The sequence below is a fragment of the Notamacropus eugenii genome, chromosome 5, assembly GCF_028372415.1.
Source record: "Notamacropus eugenii isolate mMacEug1 chromosome 5, mMacEug1.pri_v2, whole genome shotgun sequence".
Taxonomy (NCBI): Eukaryota; Metazoa; Chordata; class Mammalia; order Diprotodontia; family Macropodidae; genus Notamacropus; species Notamacropus eugenii.
In genome coordinates, this window is record NC_092876.1 from 328,882,431 (window position 1) to 328,906,597 (window position 24,167).

The 24,167-nt window shown below is 38.5% G+C and overlaps 1 protein-coding gene across 1 annotated transcript in view; it reads right to left on the reverse strand.

Moving 5' to 3' along the window:
- MRAS (muscle RAS oncogene homolog) overlaps positions 1-24,167 on the reverse strand; it is a 112,836-nt gene that overhangs the window by 26,197 nt on the left and 62,472 nt on the right. Inside the window, exon 4 of the mRNA XM_072613553.1 lies at positions 208-361. Coding sequence (XP_072469654.1) covers positions 208-361 — 154 coding nt within the window. The remainder of the gene's footprint in view (positions 1-207; positions 362-24,167) is intronic.

Consider the following 24,167-nt stretch of genomic DNA (forward strand, 5'->3'; position numbering starts at 1 on the left):
TGGACACAGGAAAATGAGTCTTCCTGTTCCTAGGCCCAGCACTCTGTGCACTATATCACCAGGGCCTTCTTCCATTTCTCCTAACATTGAGATGATCTCAGTGGAGCCCTCTGGTTGTTTCATCCCTTCAATCTAGTCCAATAAATTAATTAACAAATACTTGTTCCCTCCCCATCCCCACCCCCCCCAGTTTTGGTCATGACTCACCTGTCTTTGACTCTGAGGATCAGCTGATGAAACCGGTCTACATGCTCGAAGCTGGCTTTGTCTGTGACAGAGAAGACGATGAGAAAGCCATCTCCTGTCCTCATGTATTGTTCCCTCATCGCGCTGAATTCCTCTTGCCCAGCAGTATCCAAAACTGGAAAACAAAAACACAGGGAGGAAAGAAGTCACTGTGAGCTCATGCTGCAATTACTATAAACCTTGAAACCAAACAAAAAAGAACAGACATATTTTCTGGGACCACAACAGAATGTATTACCATGGAACAAAAATAATGCTACCCTTCAAAAATGAAGGTGTTGGAACTGACCCAACAGGCCTTGAGTCCATGTCATATGACAATTACTTGGAGGAACCTGGGGATATTTAGCCCTGAAAAGGCTGGGAGGGGGGGAACCTGACCACTTCAAGCGGTTTGTAGTTTGTGGGACTATCACGTAAACCAAACCTGATTCTATTTGTCCCTAGAGGGCTGAATCAGGAACAATTTAGGCCTGATGTCCACCAAAACTTGCAAATAATTATAGCTGTCCCAAATTGGCATAGGCTGTCCACGGGCATGATGGTTTCTTTTTCACTAGAGATCTTCAAGAAAAATCTGGATGATCTTGTTGGGTATGTAATAGTAGGAATATCCTCTGGGGCTCCAATTGGGGTAATGTGCTGCTGAGATCCCTTCTAAAGCTTAAATTCTGCAATTCAGAGTCTCACTGTACCCACAGTGTCTAACCCAGTCCCTTCCTCTCTACCCCTTACCAGGGTTAAAGCTGACGTGGAAGATGGCCAGGGGTAAGGTGAGGAAGGGATATATAGACCTTAACTACACCTTAGTTGAGACAAAGCTAATATTAGGGAAATGAGTCTGTAGACATGCAACATGTTTCCATCTAGTGTGTTTGTGCTAACACACCCAGATATTGCTGGATAGAAACAGCCCTTACAGTTACACAATAAATTCTGGATTTCCAATAGGGATCACATTTCTCTGTGAACTTTACCAATAGGCGGCTCAGCAAGAGGTTGTATTCCAAAACTCAGTTGAACTTCAATGGTCTGAGCCACTTATTCGAAAGGAAACTATACCAACAAAGTCTCTGGACCTTTAGGAATTTGCAATAAAGGAAAGACTAACCAATAGAAAAGATCTATTTATAAGTTACAAATTAAGTATATTTATAGGGGCAGTAAGTAGGGAGTATTGAAGAGTTTTTATGACTCCTCCCTCCCTCGTTGATGCTCCTTCCCTCGTCAAATGGCCTGGTGACTTCTCTGTATGCTATAAACTCCTTGAGGTCAGAGAATGATTCATTTTTGTTTTTGTATCCACAGAATATAGCATTTCCTTTTCTTTGGTAGAGGGAGGTAATTGGGGTTAAGTGACTTATCCAGGGTCATACAGCATTAAGTGTCTGAGACCAGTTTTGAACTCAGTTCCTCCTGACTCTAGGGTTGGTGCTCTATCTACTGTGCCACCTAGCTGCCCCTAGCATTTCCTTGTGTATGGTATTTATTTGGTTTTCAGGGACTTGATGAGGAAGTCCCATCTTCCAAAGTAGATTGAAACCTCCTCTATAATTTGCAGTCTTCTAGAGTTGTTTGGAGGCATAGAGGGTTAAGCCATCTGCCCAGTACTATTCAGACTATCTGAAGTGGAACTCGAACCCAGGACCTCCAGACTCTGAGGTTGATTCTCTGTCCACTCTACCATGCTACCATTCACATAGGCTGATACTATGTAATTAATAAATGTTTAGTTGTTGATGTAGAAATACTGGACAAATGATCAGCTCTTGGCCCTGAGCGGAAATGATTTTACCCATAAGAAACTCCCAGCAAACTTTACTGAAAGAAAAATGGAAAATTAAATAATGATTAGGGGTAATTTTATGAGGCACAACTACCAGAGCTGTAGAGTTGTTGTTACTGTTTTGTAATTTGTTAATGTTTTTATCAGGTGATATTGTGAAAATATACCAATTTGTGTTGCTGTCCTCCCCATTCTAGCCCATAAGATCCTTGAGGACAAAGCTCAGGTTTTAACTTACCTATTCCCTTTCTAAGTCTATGTATTTTTTTGCTTTTAAAACTGTTTTTAAACAGTTTAAGCTGTTTAAATCAGTTTTAAGACTGTTATTCTGAGGAGTCCATTGGCTTCACCAGACTACTAAGGAAGCTCATGACATGAGAAGCAAAGGTTATAGCTATGGACATTTATTCCTAGTACTCTTTTTGTGTTTAGAGAGAGAAAGAGAAGAAGAGAGAAAAGGAAAGTACAAAAAGAGAATGATTTTCAAATTTAAGATAAAAAGATGATTTTGCTAAGATAGTAGTAGTAGTAGCTAGCTTTAAGGGTTACAAAATAAATTTGCACATATGTTATCGCATTTGATCCTCACATCAAGCCCCATTTTAAAGATGAGGAAACTGAGAGTAAGAGACCTTAACTGACTTGCTCAGGGTTACAGACTCTTGTCCGAGGTAGGACTTGAACTCAGGTCCTCCTGACTCCAGGTCTAGCACTCACTCCACTGTGTCACTAAGTTACCTCATGGTATTCAGTGGAGAAGAGTGGATTGACTGACAAAGAACAGAATGAAGAAGATATTCGCTCTTGCTAAACACCCATTCCTATAGCTTTGGTCCTGGGAGACACAAAGCAAGTTGGATATATCATGATAAAAATATTTGGTGTAGTTTAATTTGCCAGTCTATGAATACCTCTGGGTCTAGCTCAAGTCTGTGGGTGCCCACAGAAATGTTACATACTGATAGATGCTGCCCACAAACATATGTAAGTACTTCCCATCCTTTCCTCCTTGTCTCAGTTAACCCCAGCTAGACGCTTCCTGAGTATAGGCCAGAGGGCCAAATATTTCTTCAGAGATGTATTTCCTTAGCTAATTAAAACGTACTGCTTATCTCTGATCTGTTCCAGGCTTTTCTTTCAGGAGGGTATGCTTCATATCAAGACTGTCAGTAAAAAAAATGAAATCTGGGACAATGAATGCATATGGCTGATTTGTTCAATATTTTGTTTTTGTTCAGTGTTTTCAGTTGTGTCTGACTCTTTTCTTGGCAAAGATACTGGGATACCTTCCCATTTCCTTCTCCAGCCCATTTTACTGATGAGAAAACTGAGACAAACAGGGTTAAGTGACTTGTCCAGGGCCACCCAGCTAGTTAGTGTCTGAAGTTAGATTTGAACTGAGGTCTTCCTGACCCCAGGCCTGGTTCTCTATCCACTGCACCAAAGTCCTGTATCCACTGATAGTTAAGATGTTACTTCTATACTAATATGCCCTGTATGTTTAGGAAACACATGTCTGTGTCTCCATGTTACATCAACACCAAGTTTCCAGAAAACTTTGGGATATAATTGTTGCACTATTGTTGGTCTTTGAAAAATGTAGCTAAGAGGGGAAATGTGAAGGGACTGGAGAAAGGCAGATGTGGTGAGGATTTTCCAAAAGAGGAAGAAGATTCCTGGCTTACTGAGATTATAAATTAGTGAGCCTGACTTTGCTTCCTGGGAAAAGTTTTTAATATATTTCTTAAAGAAATGGTATGTTAGAGGTGTCATGAGATTCCCAAGGTCATGAGCATAACTGGGATCTGAACTCAGGTCTTCTTCAAACCCAGCTCTTTTGCCATTATATCATACTGTTCATTTTAAGGTCCTACTTTTGCATAGTACTTTATAGTTTCCAAGATCTCTCTGGATCCTCCTAATAAATTATGCTGCCTCTCCTGGATCATTGCTTTGTTGTAGCAAAGGGGCTTGTGTAGCTCAATGAAACTATGAGCTACACCATGCAGAATTACTCAGTATGGATAGGTTATAGTGGAGAGTTTTGACAAAAGATCACCTAATGGAGAAGAAAGTGGCAAATCACCATCTTTGCCAAGAAATTGCATGGTTCGTGGGATCATGAAGCGTCGGACATGACTGAATAACTGTGCTAGTACCTTTAAGGCTCTGAAATAATGGGACTTCAGAGAATCATGGAATTTTAGAGCAGAAAAGATCTCCCACATATCCATATAATTGAATTTGTTCATTATACGACTGGGGAAATTAATGTACAGCATTACCTCATACTCACAAAGCTAATTGGAACTATAGTAATCTCGGTCCAGTTCTCTTTCCAGTAATCCACTATAATAAGATCACTGGGTGTTACTGATGATACAGAAGACCAAAAAGGAAAAGTGTATTTGCCAGGTAATAAAACCAAAAGAAAAAATCTAAAAATAAAACCTTCATGATATGAATCTTACTTGTCTTAACAAAGAAGCAAAATATCTAAAATCAAATGTGCTTTTGCTTTTAGGTCTAATTCTTATTCCAAAGTTCCATTAATCTTTTGACTTCTTTCATTTTATGGTGAACAATTAATTGTAGTTTTAAATACACCCTATCAAAATCATAGCAATTTTGTAACTCAGGCTGTTTAATTATAACGGTTGTCAAGGCTACATCCCTGCTGGAGCACTGTGTATAATAAATGCAAAAGGGCCATTTTTAAAGTTAGGTTGGGAACAAATAGATCAAAGAAGGAATAAGATTGCTTATGGCAAATGGGGTGGATGGTAATGGACGACAAACAGAAGGCAAACCTATTCAGCTCCTGTTATCCTTCTGTATTTTCTATCAAGGATGATGATCTGGTGACTGAGAAGGTTTGGACAAAAATGGTTAACAGGGAATTGGGATCCCAAAGGGGAAGAACAGTAAGAAATCATCTAGATTCCTTGATAACTTCAAGTTACCAGGCACAGAAGAATTTGCATTCTAAGCACTGAAAGAGCATTAGGAAGTGCCTGCTAGCCTACTAAGTCACTGTTCTCTGATAAGTTGCAAAGAATGAGAGAGGTGCTAAAAGAACAGATTGGTCTTTTATTGGCAAATTGGCAAATATTGTTAGTAATTTCCACAAAGTAATATTATAATATTATATATATGTGACATGTATGTAATATTATGATATAAAATAGTATTTTCAATAAAGGAAAAAAGATGCTTTCTTTAAACTATAGGTCAGTGAGTTTGAATCTTGGCAAAATTCTAAAGTACAGAATTAAAGGGACAGTTTGTGAGCATTCGGAAAGGGAAGCAGTGATCATATGAGTCAATATAGATGCATCCACAATACACCATGTTCTGATGATGAAGCATGCTCCCTGCCCTGCCACCCCATCTCAGTAGAGAGGTGTAAGTGACACACATTTTCAAACATGATCAATGTTTGAATTTGTTTTGATTTTTTATACTTATTTATCCTAGGGAGAGGGAGCTTCTTTTGGAGAGTGGGAGAGAATCATTGAGGGAAGTGAATAGATAGTAATAATGATACTTTAAAAAGAATAAAAAGAAAAGCACATCAATGAGACAAAAAATACACAGAAAAGAGTAGAAGGATGTTCAGATGGGGACATAGACAAGCAAGACAATTGAGGTACTAGTTGGTTAAATTTAATATATACTTAAAAACTGTAAGTAAGAAAAATTCAATTTCATATACAACCTTCTCTTTCATATTCTTTGTACATTTAAATGTTTATGTTTGTTGATTTTTTTAAAGTTCATGATAAAAATAAAATTTAAAAAGGTCATAATTCTTTTTAAGATAGCTTTTCGATCAAAGGAATGACAAGGATATTCCATATCTGGATTCTAGCAAGGCATTTGACAAAGGCACTTCTGACATTCCTGTGGAAGAGAAAAAAATATGGACTTGCTGATAGGTAGATATGGAGCTGGTTGAATTACCATACACAAGTGGTGATAAATAGGTAAATGTAAACCTGGAGAGAGATCTCTAATGGAATGCCATGTGATTCTCTCTTTAACCCTGTTTCATTCAACATTTTTATCAAATGACTTGGATGATGAAAGAGATGACACGCTAATTAAATGCACAGGAGGCATTAAGTTAGGAGAGTTAATATACCAGATGAATCAGGATCCTGATAAGGTAGAATGATGGGCCAAACCTAATAAGACAATTAAACATCGTTAATAAGATTAAATTTAAGAGGTAAATGCAAATTCTGGCACATTGAATCACAAAAATAATTTGCACAGCATAAGATGACAGAGATGTAATTCATGTGGAAAAGCCATGGAGGTTTAAGTGGACTGCAAGCTCAATTTGAGTAAAAAATGTGATTTAGTAGCCAAAACATCTTGGGCTACATTATCTTTGCTCTGCTCTGCCTTTGGAGTACTGTATTCATTTCTGGGTACAAAGTGGAATATTTCCAGAGGTCAATGACCAGGATAATTAAAGAGACTCAAATGAAGGAACTGGGAATGTTTTGTTGTTGTTCAGTCATATCTGACTCTTGCTAAGCCCATTTGGGGTTTTCTTGGCAAAGATACTGGGGTCATTTGCCATTTTCTTCTCCAGTTCATTTTACATATGAGGAAACTGAGGCAAATAGGGATAAGTGGGTATCTGAGACCAGATTCGAACACAGAAAGATACTCCAGGGTCTCACAGCTAGTAAGTGTCTGAGGCCAGATTTGAGCTCAAGAAGGTAGTCTTCCTGAACTCTGGAGCAGGGCTCTATCTACTGTACCACCTGTTTAGCTTTGAAAAAAGACTTGGTTGGGAATGTGATAACTGTTTGTGTCTGAAGAGCTATCTTGTGGAAGGGTCTAGACTTAGGAGCACAGGCTGGAAAGGATCCTAGAGGCCATCTAATTGAATTTATTTTTGCTGGCCTCAGGGAGCAGAAATAGGAGCAATGGGTAGAAAGTTCAGAGAGGAAATTTCTATTTGATCTGAAGCGTTTCTGGCTAAAAGTGGAATTGCCTGCTTTGTGAGTTCTGCTCTACTAGAAATCTTCCAATGGAGGCTGGATGATCATTTGTCAGGGGTGTCATGGGAATGTTTCTCCTCAGGTACAGGTTGGACTAGGTGACCTCTTAGGATCCTTCTGAGTCAGAAAATCTATGATTCCACATTATGAAACAAAAACAAAATCTTTTTACACAACTCTAACTAATACAAATATGGCACAAGAAGAACAGGGGCTGGATTTTGGAAAGGCTACCTTCCTTCCTTCTAGCTTGTACAAAAGTAAGGATGAGGTCAGTGTAAGAGTGAATGCTTTGGACCTGATGAAGCAGGTGAGGGGAACTTTTTTTAATTGACTGTGACCGAGCAAGACAGAAAAGTAAGTCAATGAAAAGTAAACTAATGAAAACTTGAGGGTGTTTTTTCTTTTGAAACAAATATAAAACTTTCTGTTCATGCTTTTTAAATTCAGAGGGAAAACATAAAATAAGTAATGTTATATTATGTCCAACTAACAGGTTAGGGAAAGAGAAAGAAAAAGAGAGGAGGGGCAGAGAAGAAAAAGATAGGAGATAGAGAGACAGAGAGACTGAGAGACAGACACATAGAGACAGAGATTAAAAGGGTAGAGATAAGGAAAATAGGGGAAGAAAAAAGAAAAGGTGAAAAGATAGATAATGATGGGAGAATGAGGGAGAAAGGAAGAAGGAAGGAAGGGAAAAGAAGTAGAAATTGAGGCAAGGAGGAAGAAAATGGATAAAATTCCTCCTTTTTTTGTTCTGCCTTTCACCCTTGAGAACTAGCTAAAATCTCTCACCTCTATGGCCCGGGCTTAGCATCTCCCTCGAAAACTCTCACTTCCAGCAGATATACATCTGCAGCTATATATACTGAATCCTCTTTTATTGAGTAGGTTGGCATCATACAAGGTCAGTATGTATCTTTCTTCCCTTCCATGACAACAAACAAATAGATGACTACATCTATATCTAGCCTCCCCATTTCCCTCCAGTCCCAGAGGAGAAGATTTCTATCTTTTCCAGTAGAGCTAACTTCTTTCCCTCTACTCTAGATCTTACCACCTCCTCTGGGATCTCAGTTGTACAGTCACTTCCCTCCCACCCTACCTACCCATATTCTCTAGCTTCTTCAGTCTCACATCATTCTAAGAATTCATTGTCTTCTTTCCAATGTGCATAGATCTGGCCCAAACTATACAAAGCCTTTTTTTAAGAAGAGAATTAATTATTGTGCTTTCCCTCATTGATAGAGACAGAAGTCTCAAAGCTACAACATCCTTGGCATTCTGTCTCAGGGTGACCATAATTATTTTCTCTTTGTATCTGTGTTCTGTATCCTGACAGAATATAAGTTCCCAGAGGACAGGAACTGTTCTGTTTTGAACTATAGTGTCTCTGGCAACTCACACAATGCCTGGCATGTAATAGACACTTAATATAGGCTCTTTGGTTGACTACAGATGGCTAACAAATCCTAACCTTAGTGAAATTCATTCACTAGTTCTCAGCTGTTGTCTACTGACCAGCTCTAAACTATTGATTTATTGAGGTTAATATAATTCATAAGATGTCTCCTGTCCTACCTGTGCTTGTTTGACTAGTTATTCTTTACTGGAGTTCATCCAGTATTTGAGAGCTAGGATATTTTCCCCTTCTGTACCAGACAGAATCAAGTACAAACCAGTGTATGCTGGATTCTAGTTCTCTCCGTACTCGAAGGTTTAGTTTTCTGGCCTTAGGTTTCCCTGTGCTATTCCAGCTTACATTATTTCCTGTTCTTTGGTAATGTCAGAGTGAATTCTTTTCTTTTGGAAATGACTCACTGTGTAGGCCCACTTGCTCCTGCCCCCTCCCTTGGCCTCTAAAACCTAATCACTATTTATACTTAACCTAATGAAATTCATTGATTTTTGAGTTTTAATCAATAATCATGACTTTCAGTCCTCTTTCACATGCCAGATGTTCTGTATGCAACTAGAGTTGCTTTTGGTTTGTTTTAGTAATGTGGTCATTTAGCCACCAATCTGGAATTATCACTCTTAACCTCAAAGCCAAAATGGAATTTTAACATGAAGTTTTAACAAGGCTAAAATACCTATAGGGTGTAAGTCATTCTTCAGAGAAAGATACTCATTCATTCATTCAATATTTATTTAGTGTGAGCAAAGCACAGTATGGTATTTTGGGAGACATAAAAATGTTCCTATTCAGCGTACAGACAAATTCAATGTAGGAGCTCCTAGGGTAGGCCCCACTCCTCAGAGTTGCTGTGAGAAAGGCACATTGTAAACTCTAGAGTATTATATGAACTGTGAGTTATTACTACTATTATCACTGCCTAGGAACACTGAAAGACGTCAGAGTAGATAGAGTGTTGGCCTTTGTGTCAGAACAATCCGGGTTCAAGACTATCTTTGACACATAGTGACTGTGTGACCTTACCAAGGTCACCTAACTTCTTAGGGTCCCAAGCAAGTCTCTAATTTATAAATTCCAGACAAGTTGCTAAACTCTAATGGTGGTGGGGGTCTACATACTGGGAGTTATCTAAGGTTTGAAATCAAAACTAAGCTGTGTTTTTTTTTTTTCCCTCAGAGGCAGGAACTAGGCCAACCTATCTAAAACCAAAGGCTTCTATAACAGAATTATAGAGGAAGATAGAGCTAGATTGGAATAGATTCTAAGGATTTTACATTTGATATCTTCAAGACTCAGTACTGTAGCAGGCCTTTCTCTGTTCCAGGACCCTCCCATCTTCACCTGCATGTCTCCTCCCTTCCCCCAGATGCTCCAGGCTTATCCCTCTATCAGGAGTATTCTGGATCTGGTCAGGCTGATTGGTCAATGTTCATTGCGAGCATTTACCTTTGGAAATGGGCAAATGCTACTCTTGGTTTTGTAGGGTTTGATTTATTGTTTTCTTGATTGTCTAGACTCATGAAAGTGATGGGAAAAATGTTTCCAGTTTTTTTCCCAACTGTTTGCTATAAATTTGACATATGAATATTTTTATGCAAATTGTCTCCTCCATTAGAATATAAATTCTCTGAGGGCAGAGACTAGTTCTGATTTTTGTTGGTATTTTCAGGGCTTCAGCATAGGTTCTGGAACATAATAGTAAATGCCTATTGACTGGTTAACTGATTCTGTAATCAGGAAGTGATTCTGCTATTTTTGGTGGGGTTGCTAAGGAAAATATCCTACAGCAGTTACTAGCCCTAAATTAGAGAGTACTGGGTCACCAGTCATGTTACTAATGTGTAATGTCAGTAAAGAACTCTACCCTTCAAGGGATGACTCCTTAAAATGCCCAGACCATGGCAGCAGTGGGGGAGAATAGTAAGAGAAGGGGATGGAAACTGAGGAAATCTGGGTTCTAGTCTGTGCTCAGCTGTCTACTGACTTTGAACAAGTCACTTCACCTTTTAGCTTCCATTTTTTCATCAAGGAAAGCTTCCCTGCCTAACATCACAGAATTGTTGTAAGGATCAAACAAAATGGCGTCTGTGAAATTTCTTCATTCACTGCAATGTATTATTAAATCTTAGGCATCATCACTATAAAGACTGTTAGAAGGGTGAGATGGGGATCTTGCTAGATCATAGGCCCTCTCTTTCTATAGACTTGCTCTTTGCCCTGGCCTGTGCTGAAGTGAATACACCTCTCAGAGCTTCAAAAGTTCATGTATGAGGCTGGGTGTTGATGTCAGTCAATAGCAGAATGGAAACAGGAGCCTGGAAATGTGCTTTTTTCTGCTGGAGTCAAAATGATGTCGGCAGAGAACCAATTATTCAATTTAAATCTGTTTCAGGAACATTGCTGGCAAAAAGAAGGAGGTTAGCACTGCCAACATTAATGCAACAAATATCTAGGCTCAGGGATGAGTTTCACAGTGGGGAGGGTATTGAGGGGGATTGCTGCCAATATAAACCATCCATTTCACAGAGCACCCACAATGTCCTAAAGGAGACAGACAGACACACATACACACACATATACATGCACTCTCTCTCCTCTTTTCTCTTCCCTTAAAGTCTGGCATCATAAGAACACCTCTCCTCTTCTAGGGTGACTAATGTTTTCTCATCTTAAATCCTCCTACTCTCCCTATATCAGGCATGGAAAAAGTAATTCTCTTTACAATCCCAGGGGTAAGAGAGATTATGTTCATCAAAAAGCTCATTTTACCATTAGACTTAACTTCAGCCACCAAACTTCTTTTTTTTTTCCAGAGCCCTGACAAGGAAGAAAGGACTCTATTTTAATTTTCTTTTCTCTTTCCCTTCAAGACAGCACTGAAACATCTGAAAGAAAGGTAGGAAGAAAAGGAAGAAAGGAAAAGACTTGAGCCTCTGGGTTCTAGTCCTGTCTGCCACAAACTAGCTCTGTGACCTTGGACAAATAACTGCTTTTCTGAGCCTCTGTTTCCTCATCTGTTAAAATAAAGAGATTTTAGACAAGTTGACCTCCTGCTCCCTGCCCCATAGTCCCTTCCACTTCTAAGATCCTTTGGCACTATAAAGTAGGCACTCACTTTTATATAACTGAGCACTGTGCTCAATATGAATGAATAAAGGTACGATGTACCAACTCTACCTACAATTATGCTCTACTTTTGGCCTGAGTTTGCCAGGAAGAACACCCTTCTCTTGTAGGAAAAAGAGGGTAATGGTACTAACAGGTCTCCTGGAAAAAACAGCCCAGGAGAGGTCAGGATGCTTTCCTATTGTTGGAGTTTATATTTCAGAGACCAGTGGCAAGACGCTAAGTACATATTTTCCTTATGCACCAAGAACACCAATTTTCCATTACTTATTTTAATGAATAATGTAAAATTCAACATGATTAGTAATCCAAAAGGCATTTGAATGTGACTCTGTGATATGCTTTGGTTATTTTAAAATGAATATGCCTGATGTTTTGCACACAAAAATGGATTCTCATTAGGAAGATACTGTGTGATGGATGCAGCAGTCCTAGGTTTCTCTAAGCTTTCTAGTTTCTTTAGCCTGTCTTACTTTTCTCTAATCTATATTAGAGGGCAGGGTGGAGGGAGGGAAGCATATTTTTCCATCCTGTAGCAAAGCACCAGACTAATCATAATTCTCTTCTCTCAAACATTCTTTGAAATCAGGGACAGTGTTTGATTTGGATTTCAGTAGGCTCCCCCCTTAAGAGTCCATGCAAAGTAAATGGAATTTAGAAATGACAAGTAATTATGCTGAGTGGATGCTATTAAAACAAAGAGTGTTTGGGAAATCAGGTAACTAAGCCAAAAAAATCCTACCAATACATTTGTCTGAAAGAAAAAAAACCTGACAGAATGCTGATGGCCAATCCAATCTGCTAAAGCATTCTCCAACATTGCCAAGAGGCCTTTGGCCATGGCACATAAATAATTGCCACCTTCCAGATTCTGAGCACTGATGCAGAGAGGGAAGAGAGTGGGCTGTCCCGATATTTTTCATAAAGAAGGAGATACCAAGCTGTCTGAACTTTGGAGAATAATTTGTCAACCATTTTATCTATGGAAATTTGGAAAGACAACTTTGCTTGTTGTTCCAGATGTCTAATAGTGTGGATATATCCTTTATATTTGTGAATAAAGGCCCTGTGAGTGTGAAAAGAGTGGGAGCAGAGGTCAGAACTACTTGTCCCTATGTGTCCTTGTGGGCCAGGATATGAAACCTAAAGAAATAACTAAGTGGTCTAGCAGGGTCCAGATGCACTTGGCTAGGACCTCAGTAGCTAATGGGATCTCATGGGCCAACTCACTTAGAATTTGGGCATTGATCCACCTCCACAGAGAGAACTGATGGAATGCTGAGTGTATACTGAAGTATACTTTTTAAATTTTCCTTGTTTTTCTTGTTTTTTAGTTTTTTTGCAACATGGTTAATATGGAAATACATTTTATATGGTTTCACATTTATAAATGATACTTATATTGCTTGCCTCTTTAATGGGTAGGTGACGTGTGGGAGGGAGGGAGAGAATTTGGAACTCAAAATTGTTAAAAAAAAAAAAAGAATCTGAAAAATGAATAATCAATTAAAAAGACTGAGCCTTGTCTGGATGAATAAAACCTGAAATTGCTTGTTTGTCCTTCATTTTTGAAGAGGATCAGTGACATCATAGATGATAACTTGTGAGTAAACTGGATTTAAGTGAGGCAGAGCTGTGCAAAGTCTGCCTTTCTCTTCCTGAATCATTGAAGTCCAGTGGCAAGACCAAATCAAGAGCACTGGCGATGACCCAAGATGCAGTGGGTGACCTTGGTGTCTTCAATGCCTAACCAAACTCTATATGCTCCATCTGCCTGCTTCATTAGCCTTCATGGCTCTTGGAACAGATTACTTAAAATAGGAAGAAATATGTTCAAAAACTGTTGAATGAATAATGAAGTTTAGAAAGTATTAAAAATGAATATCAACAACTGGTCAATGTAGAAAAGCAGGCTGCCACATATAACAAATAGAAAATAGCTATAAAGAACCCAAGGTAATGTTTGGAAAAGGGCTGGGCCAGGTATCTGGGGACCAAGGTTCTGGGGTTTGAGAGCTTCCAATGGTAGCCCTGTCTTCAAGTTCGTTCACCTTGAACAACTTTTAGATTCCAGTGTCCGGGTTGCTTCATCTGGACTTCATCTGGACTCTGAGAGCTGTATTTTCCCCACTTTCACTGCTGAACCAAAATAATAGCAAGGCAAAACCTGATATTAAACTGCTGGTTCAGTTGAACACAAAGGGCAAAAATGCAGTATTTTTGAATACAGATTTAGTATTCCTCAGGAAGAAAGGGGGAAGGGTAAAAAGCAGCATGTGTTAGTCAAACTAACTGCCAGAAAGATGCTTTATTAGAAAAGGGCAATAGTAGGGATGGCAGACATATTGATTACTGGTGTAATCTCCCTTTTCTCTTTGTTCTTAATAAATGTTTAAAAGTGTTTAATAAATGTTTGTTGGATGGATGAATGTTTACCACTTGCCACAGGGGAAACAGATGTAGAGGGAGAAAGGAATTGGAGAGTCAGACAGAATGAGTGTGCCAAAAGCTAAGCAATACGAACTGTGTTAGCACGTCTAGGTCAGAAACTGTTAGCATTCCTAGGTGAGGGCTGTTAAGGAGGCATATTAACGCCTTCTCTCTGAACAGTTAGGAGGGGATAGTTAAAAGCTTTAAGAAATATCATCTGGCCTTCATGCCTTTGACAGTTAGGGGTGAACAAGCAGAGTAAGCTGATATGGGCATCTAGAACTATATGTGGCCTGGGACTTTTCCATACCTGAGACATAATTGCTGAGAGAAAGTTATAGATCAAGTCAATTTATGATGCATTTACTAAGTGCCGACTGCCTGCCTGGTGCCATACTAGATGTTAGGGATACAAAATAAAATAGCCTCTACCCTCAAGAAACTTATATCCTAATGGGGAGAGGGGAAGAGAAGCAATGTGTACAAAGATAAGTAAATATGGGCTTCACTAGGTGGCACAGTGGATAGAGTGCTAGGCCTGGAGTCAGGAGGACTTGTCTTCCTGAGTTCAAATCCTGCCTCAGACACTTAGTGTGACTCTGGACAAGCTACTTAATCTTGTTTGCCTCAGTTTCCTTGTCTGTAAAATGAGATGAAGAGGGAAATGGCAAACCATTCTAGTTTCTTTGCCAAGAAAACCCCAAATGGAGTCATGGAGAGTCAAACACAACTGAAAATGACAACAATAACAAAAGGAAATATAAAATATTTATCAAGGGTAAATTGGAAATTTGGGAGGGAGCATACTAAAAATTAGGTGAATCAGAAAACACCTCTTGTAGGAGGTTGCACTCGCGTTGTGCTTTGAAGGGAGCAAGGGATTCCAAGAGGCAAATGTAAGGAGAAAGAGGTATGAGTGCTTGAAGAGAAGTGTTGTGAAATCAATCTAGAAATATAATGTTGTAGCCAGATTTGGAATTGCTTTACATTCCAGACAAAGGTATTTGTATGGTATCCCAAAGATGGAGGGAACTACTGAAAGCTTCTCAAATAGAAGAATAACGTGGTCAGACCTGGACTATCAGAATATCAAATTGGCAGCTGAGTAGAGCATGGATTAGAAAGGGAAGATATTGGAGTCAAGGAGACCAATCTGGAGGCAAATACGATAGTCTAGGTGGGAAAAGCTATAGGCTTGAGCTAGAAAAGTGTCTTCTATGTGGGTGGAGAGAAAGGGACAGATATGAGAGATGTTGTAAAGAACATCAACAAAAGCTAGTCATTTGTTTGGGCATGGGGGCAAAGGGCGATAGAAGAACTGACGAAGAGTCCAAGATTACAGGTTTGAGATGACAGGAAGAACAACAGCATCCTTGACAGACACAGGGGAGTTAGAAGAAGGGTGGGCTTCAGGTAGAAAATTCTAAGTTTATCTCTGAACATAATGTGTTTCCGATGTACAGCAAGCAGCTGGTGATGCAAAGATTGGCACTCAGGAGAGAGTAGAGAGCTGGATTTGTAGATTCAGGATCCATATACATGGAGATGATAATTAACCCTATGGGAGCTGTTCAGATCACCATAGAGAGAAGAGGAGAGGAGCCATGATGATTCAGCAAAAGAAGCTGAGAAGGAAAGGTCAGGTGGGTGAATCCTCTTTAAAGGATTGAATTGTCAGGGTTCCATTGGTGGTGACAGGTAACATTTGATGATAAGAAGTTAGGAAGGTATTTAACAATACCTAGTTTCTGTATTTGTTTAAATCTTGATCTAAATTATATACCATGTTATACTAAAATTAGTGATTAAGTATACTAGTTACATTAATTTCTATATTTGCAGAGGACATATATTATTTGAGGTTAGGATTTGTGTTTGTTTTTGTATCCCTAGAATCTAGTACATTGTAGGTGCCTGAAAAATGCTTTTGAAATTTAAATTGACCCTTCACTTTGGTTCATGCAGTTATAACTCCACTGATTACCATTCATCTGGTGGTGACTGCAGAATCATGGAGCCATGGCTAGATCACTGAACTTGGAGTCAGGTAGACATGTGTTCAAATCCTTCCTCTGCCCTTTATTAGTTGTGCTGCCATTAGCAAGTCATTTAACTGCTCTGAAACTTAGTTTCCTTGTTGATAAAATAGGGATCATGATGCCTGTAAGTGCTAATTTCACACAGTCCCTGTGAGACAAATGAGAAAGTGTATATTAAGTACTCTGCAAATTTTGAATCATCACATAAATGTCATTATTTGAAGTTGTTCATTTTTTATTTTTGAAAAGGACCAATGACATCACAGGATGATGTCTTGAGTCGTGCATGAATCTGATTTAAGTGAGGCAGAGGCGCACAAAGTTGTCAGTCTCATTCTCTCTTCTCGTGTCATGGAAGTCCAGTGACAGGACAAAAGTCAAGATAACCAGCAATGGCCTTGGTGTCTTTGATGTCTGACCAAGCTCTAAGCACTATGTCCATTGGCTTGCCCTTTGTAAATTATTTGAAATACAAACCTTGTAACCTAAAATGTATAGTGGCTGCAAATGTAACAAAGCTTAATATACTTCACTTTGAATGAAACTTAAAACATTGATTTTTACCTAGTAGCTCTCATTTGATGGGGTAGATTTTTGGATTCTTCCCTAGTGTGTGTGTGTGTGTGTGTGTGTGTGTGTGTGTGTGTGTGTGTGTGCATGTGTGCATGTGTGTGCATGTGTGTATGTGTTTTCTCTGACACCATGGATAATTCAGAGTAGCATCAAGTGTGGTAGCTAATGGTTTAGACTGGGAGTCAAGAGACTGAGGTCCTTGCCTCAGTTTTGATACCCACTACCTGTATGAACTTGGGCTAGTCACAAACTCTCTAGGTCTTTGTTTCCTTATCTTTAAAATGAGGATATTAGATTACATGATCTCTAAGGATCCTTTCTAGCTCTAAGATTCATAAGGCTATGATTATTTGGGGGGAAGTGGGAAGAGAAGTGTGTGTGTATGTATGTGTGTGTGTATGAAAGAGAGTGTATGTGTATGTATGTGTGTGTGTATGAAAGAGAGTGTGTGTATGTATGTGTGTGTATGAAAGAGAGTGTGTGTGTACGTATGTGTGAGAGAGGAGAGAGAGAGAGAGAGAGAGAGAGAGAGAGAGAGAGAGAGAGAGAGAGAGAGAGAGAATCTATAAAGAGTGCTGGTTTGGTTATTTTAGCAACAGCACCAAGCATGCTCATGAGTCCCCCTCAACTTCTGTCTTCTTTTAGTAATTCAATCCCTCATAGCCAATCCTTTGTAAAACATCATGGTGTAATCAATTCGTATGAATAAAACATAACAGGGTGTGAAAAGGACCATGTTACACTTTGGTAAAACTTCTGAAATCCCTTTATAGATCTCTTGAAATTATCCTAAATTCCAGAGAAAGGGTATAGTTCCTTTTAAGCAGAGGTTCATGGAAGGGAATCCTGCATAAATTTTTGGAGAACTGTGAAACGAATGGGGAAAAATAACATCTTGATTTCAATCTAATTGTTTTCCTTTGTGATCCAATATATTTTATGCATTTAAAAATCTTCTGAGAAGGGGTCCATAGGATTCACTAGACAGAGTCTATGACTCAAAAAAGGTTAAAGAGAAAGAAATGAATAGAAATAGGTCTACAAGTGAAGGAAAAGCTTTTGTTATTCAGTTGTGTTCAACTTTTTGTGACCCCATTTGGGGTTTTCTTGGCAAAGATACTGGAGTGGTTTACCATTTCCTTCTCCAGCTCATTTTTACAGATGAGGAAAATGAGGCAAATAAGATTGTGACTTGCTCAGGGTCACATAACTAGTAAGTATCTAAGGATGAATTTGAACTCAGTTCTTTGTGACTCCAGGTCAGGTGCTCTATCCATTGTGCCACTTAACTGCCCAATGAAATGTTTAACTGGGCCATTATTTAAGGAATCAGCAGAAGAGTAATTAAAGAGTAAACTTAAAACTTTGGCACACATTAGAAGGTGTTAATTTTAGATCTGAAAGAGCAAGAGGGACGAGTCAAATAAAAATAGATGAAAGAGAGAAAAACTGCTTTCAACTGGTCCAACCTGGATTCATGTTTCTCTTTTCTGAATACTTAATATTGGATTTTAAGAAGTAGCATGCTTGAACGCAAAGAGGATTGGTCTTGGAGTAAGGAAGACTTGGGTTTCTGCCCCAGCTCTGTGACATACTGTGTGTCCTTAAGCAATACCTTACAGGGATGTCCTAGGAAACAAGAGAAACAAATTTCATCTCTCCTACAATGTAAGGTCCTTGAAGGGCAGGGACTCTTTGATTTTTGCCTTGGTATCTCCAGCATCTCTTGCAGAGCCTGGAACATGGTAGGTACTTAATAAATGGGCACTGATTGATGGCTAAATGTAAAACCTGTAGCAGGTGAGCTAGGGGACTTTTTATTGATCTCCTTTGAATTTTCATAGCATTTCATTTGTAATTGCCTTCATTCTACTTTCTATTATACTTGAGTATCTTTTATCATTCATACTAGACAGTATAAGCTCCTTGAGGGCAGGGATTGTGTCTGAACAATCTTTAAATGCCATGCCCTTCCAGTACCCATTCTGGCTTTGTATGAATTATACCTTTTACGTGTCCATCCGCACACGATGCACTCACTTTTTTCTACTCATTTCACCACTGAGAGTCTTTTCCCTCAATTAGACTATAAACTGCTTTGCAGGAATATGTTTTTTATTGTATTCCTCAAAGAATCTGGCACAGTGAAGGGAAAAAAGCAGAAAACATCTATTGACTGATTGAATAAGACTGTTCTACTGATTGGGCAACTTTTTATGCTTCCGCCCATCAAAGAAGACATAGGAGGTTCAACCCTGAGGATCAAAGAACTCCAGGGTGCAATGAAAGGCAGGCAGGTTAACTTCTTATCTGTGACTGCCCTCGATTAATCTCAGAAAAGATTCCCCTCTATTAATTATCTCCAACTTATCCTATCTCTGTGTTGTTTGGGTATAATTTTAAAATGTTTTTTAATTTTTAAATTTTTAAAAAATATGTTTAATTAAAAAATTTAAAACATGTATTTTATTTTCCCCCAATTACATGTAAAAACAACTTTTAGCATTCATTTAAAGGTTTTTTTTGAGTTCCAAATTTTCTCCCCAATCTGAGATGGTAAGAATTTGATATGTATAATCATGCAAAACATATTTTCATATCAGTCATATTGTAAAAGAAGATGCAAATCCAAAGGAAAAAAAACTACGAAAAAAATAAAGTGAAAAATAGTATGCTTTGATCTGCATTCAGACAGTTCTTTCTCTAGATGTGGACAGCATTTTCCATCCCGAGTCTTTATATGTAGATTCTCCCATTAGACTGTGAGTTCCTTCAGGGCAGGAACTGCCTTTTGCCTTTTTTTGTATGCCCAACACTTTAGTACAACACCTGGAAAATAGTAGTGCTTAATAAATGTGGATTTATTGACGCAAACAAACTGAAAACAGGGAAAATTACAAGGATTTTAATACCTAAAAAAGAAGTCTGAAAGTCTCAGTGTAGAACTTGTGAGGGCAAAAAGTCTAGAAAAGTTCAGAGGAAGTTAGAAAGCTGTGGTTTATTCAAGCCAGAGATAAAACCAAAATTAGACTAAGTAATACTTGGAAACTGGTGAAGGTTCATGAATGTTGACCATAGAATCATAGATTGAGAGAAATCTGCCATCCAATCTGACTCTTTCATTTTACAAATGAGGAAAGGGAGCCCTGGAGATGGGGTGTGACTTGTTTAATGAGACATAGGGAGTAAAGAGCAAAGCCTGAATTTGAAACTTGTTCCTGCGACATGAAGGTCAGCATTGTTCCACTGTGCCAATTATACCTTGAACAATGTCATAATTCTATTTTCTCAAGCCTTGGTCTAAATTGAGAATCACCTTTTCAACTATTGATTTACTATACTAGATAAGGTTTGTGTTTTAATAAAACATTTTCGCCTCAGGAAAAAAACTAAGTGGGAAAATATGCTCAGTTTTGATTTGGTTAATATAAGAAGTATAGAATGAATAAGGAAAGTGGGAGGAAGAGAAAATAACATAACATAAAATAAAAGTTACATAAAAGTAACATATTGAATCGATGATGTACTTTTTTTTTAAAGTAAGCTATAACTTGAAAAAAAAGAGTATGGTAGGAGGCTGTAGTCCAGATATCATCAACTACCTGATAAAAGGTTATCTAAATTAAAAACAGTGTTCCTAGGAAGAAATAAAGCTGGGCTTGGCAAACCCACACCTATAAAATGATGTTAAACATCACATATCTTCATCCTTACTTTCCTCAAAGCTGTAGCTTTTATTTTTTCGTTATTGAATCTACTTAGAGAATCACCTATTGTAAAAAAAGAAAAAGAAGCAAGGAAAAAGAAATTGCACTAACAGACATTGTATGACAATGTGATATTGTAGAGGGAATACTTGGTTTGGAATCAGAAAATCAGTATGCAAGTCATAACTCTAACATTTATAAGCTCTAACATTACCATTGAGCAAAAGACTTCACCTTCCTTGGTTTCAGATAATTTATCTGTAAAATAAGGGGACTGAACCAGAGTGCCCATTTGTCTCTAACATTCTGTGAGGCTGTTCAATAACTCTTCCCTCCTCCCCTGACAACTTTAGAAAGATTTCACTCTCTTTTCAGAAAATAAGTCAATGTCCAGGGCTAGTTTTTTTCCTCAAAAAAAAAAAAGTTACTAGAATTTAAAATTTAATTAAAATTCACTTGCCTGGAAAGGTAATACTTTGATCTACTTATATGCAACTTGCTGTCTCTAGATCTACATGAAACAGACCTGATAAATGGGAAGAGAGGCCTTAGAATGACATCTCTAAGAGAAATGGGGTTGGATCTTAACCTTTTTCTAATTAGCAAAGTCAACCCCATGCAGTGTTCTTACAGTGATATCTCACTAGCAGGCCAACTTTCCCCACTGTGAATGTAAAAGTTGATATAACTTTTATTCTGATTTTCTGAAAGCATTAAGACTTTTCATTCTGAAGTAATCATTACTGTTTGACAGCTGCACCAGGGTTTTCATTATATCATTTTTCAGAGGAGGAAAAAGAGTGAGTAGGCCTGTCTTGGGCATCAGCTTTATTTTTGACAGCCCACCCCTGCTCTGTGATCTTATTGTTCACACAATATCTGTCTCTTTGTGAACGCCTGCCTTTAAATCCACAAAACCTTATTAAACTTAATAAAAAAATGTCTATCTCTTTTCCCTTTTGTGAAGTGCAAAGAATGAATAGTGGAAGCTAGGTCACCATGAAACATGGAGCACATGGAAGTCATGAATTTTGCCAGCTGTCAGGCACGCACACAAAAAAATGGATTGAAGTGACTTGCTAAGCAATGAAATGAGGATCCTTTGACAGTCTTTTAATTAGCATGAGATCACATCTTTCTGACTAATATTTCCTCCACATGTTAGCACGATTAGACACGATTCTGTAGGAACTGGAGTTTGAGGAGAAATGAAGGAGAAATATTTTCTACAGTATGAGTCCCTTTGCTCTGGCTTCTGAGGCTGTTAAATCAAGAAATCATTTTTGCATAGTCTCCTGGGAGATATCCCTCCCACCTTGGTACTCATGAGTAACTAAAATGCCATCTCTTCCCTACTGCTAGCCAAATAACAAAGCTGAGGGTTGGGTGGAGAATTTAATAAGTCACAGCTCTGCTCTCTATTGCTCTTTAAGGGAATATACTTTGGTGGGAATCTGGGAAATTATGGCTCTGTGCTGCAGATGTTTGTTACACTGTAACGTGCAGTAAGGGAAGAAGGCACAGGTAAATGGTAAATGGAGATGGAAAAATAAGATTCTTTTGGGGCCTGGGAATGAGCAAGTCCCCAATTAGAGCCTTAGTTGTTTGCCCTTGGGCAACTCAGGCTGGATGACTTCTTGTCTGGAGTGCTGTAATGAGGATTCATGTTTCTATGAATTGGCTTAGATGGCTTCTGAGTTCCCTTCCAGTCTTTGATCTCACTTGTCTGGATTTCAATATCTTCAGTGGTAAAAAGAGAGATTGATAGAAATAAGAAGAGAATTAGCTGTGATGCCTTTCACAGGTATGGCCACTAGGTAAAAAGTCTAAAGCAAACAAGGGACAGAGGCAGCCACAAAAGATAAAAGAAATGAAATGGTTTCACACTGTCAAAAAATGGCTTAACCTCTCTGGGCCTCAGTTTCATCATCTGTAAAATGAAGGGCATAGACTTAATGATCTCAAGGATCTTTTCAAACTCTAAATCAGTGATTTTATGAGAAGAGAAGTTCTATATTGGTAAAAATATCATTGCATAAAGCATCTCGAATAAAGGTTCATATTCAAAATAGGGACAGAAATATTTAAGTCCAAATGCCATTCTCCAATGGATAAGTGGTTATAAACAAAATAGTTCTCAAAAGAAGAATGGCAAACTCTACATACCATGTGAGAAACTGCTCCAGATGATTTATAAGGCAAAAAATACAAATTGAAACAACTCAGAGGTTTCACAGCACATCCAGCAAAGTGAGAAAAATGACAAAAAGAGGAGAAAAGGCAACCTTGGAGGGGCCTGAAAAAACAGGTAGACTAACCCTGCTGGTGAAGGAGTCAATTTCAGGCATTCTGGAAAACAACTGAAATGATGCCAAAGAGTGACTAAAATGTCCATACCCTTTGACCCAGAGATCCTACTCCTAGGCATAGACCCCAGGGAGGTCTAAGACAGAGAGAAAAGTCCCACATAAATGAAAATATGAATAGCAGCACTTTCAGTATCGGCAAAGAACTGGCAAAGTAAATCTGCATCTGCTGAGGACTATCTAAGCAAACCATGGTGCAGCAGTGTGATGGAATCTCACTGTGCTGTAAGAAACTGATAATAAAGAATTCAAGGATCACTTGAAAGGGGCAGTAATGCAGGGTAAAGCAAGACAACGGGAAAATAATATGTAATTCAACCTCAACAAAGTAAGTAGAAGAAACAACAACAACAAATCCCCAAACTGAATGCCATGTAATTATGATGACCAAGCTTGGTGTCCTCTCCCACTACCCCCTCCCTGCCCCCCACTTCTTTACAGAGGTGAGGGACTATGGATATAGAATACCGAATATGCTGTCAGGTTTAGCTGAAGTGTTGGTTAGTTTTGTTGAACTGCCTCCTCCCCCCCTTTCTTTTATTCTTTGTGTGAAGGGGGAGATCCTGGGGAAGGGAAATTTGTTTAGAAATTAAAATATAAGGGGATGGGAGAAGAGGGGATGGGAGAAGGGAGGGCAGATTGGGAAAAGGGGTGGTTGGGGTGCACACTGTCCTGGAGTGGGCAAGGGGAGAGATGAGGAGAAAATTTGGAATTCAAAATCTTATGGAAGTGAATGTTGAAAACTGAAAATAAATAAATTAAATATAAAAAGGAAAAACTATAAAAATAAGAAATGAAAATTATCAATTTTTATCAATATCAATGCCAATCAAAATATAAATGTTTAGAAAAAGATATCAATTAAAAATTTTAAAATGAAGAGTTTGAATAAAATGTTCTTTAAGATCCCTATTCGCTCTGAGGAGATTTTATGATTCTAGTCATGCGACCCTGGACAAATCACTGAACCCCCCTTTGCCTCAGTTTCCTCATCTGTAAAATGGGGATAATTACAGTACTTATCTTCCAGGTTATTTGTGAGGATTAAACGAGACAATGATGACAAAGTGCTTAGTACAGCGCCTGGCACGTAGTATTTATTGCTGTTGAGTCATTTCAGTTATATCTCAGTCTTTGTGATCCCATCTGAGGTTTTCTTGGCAAAGATACTGGAGAGGTTTGCCATTTCCTTCTCCAGCTCATTTTATGGCACATAGTAAGCATTACGTAAATGTTAACTATTATTATTACTCTCTGGAAAAGCCAGGAGACTGGTACAGAAGAAAGGCACTGTGCTTTACCTGAGACTAGGGGATACACAAAGGAACGGCCACAGATAACCCAGAAAGTTTATTAGAATTTTGGAAGGGAACAAGATCAGGTAGTTTTTACAACTTTGAAAAGGAACTTCTGGAAGGGACCTCTGAGATGATCTAGTCCAATCTTTTCATTTTATAGA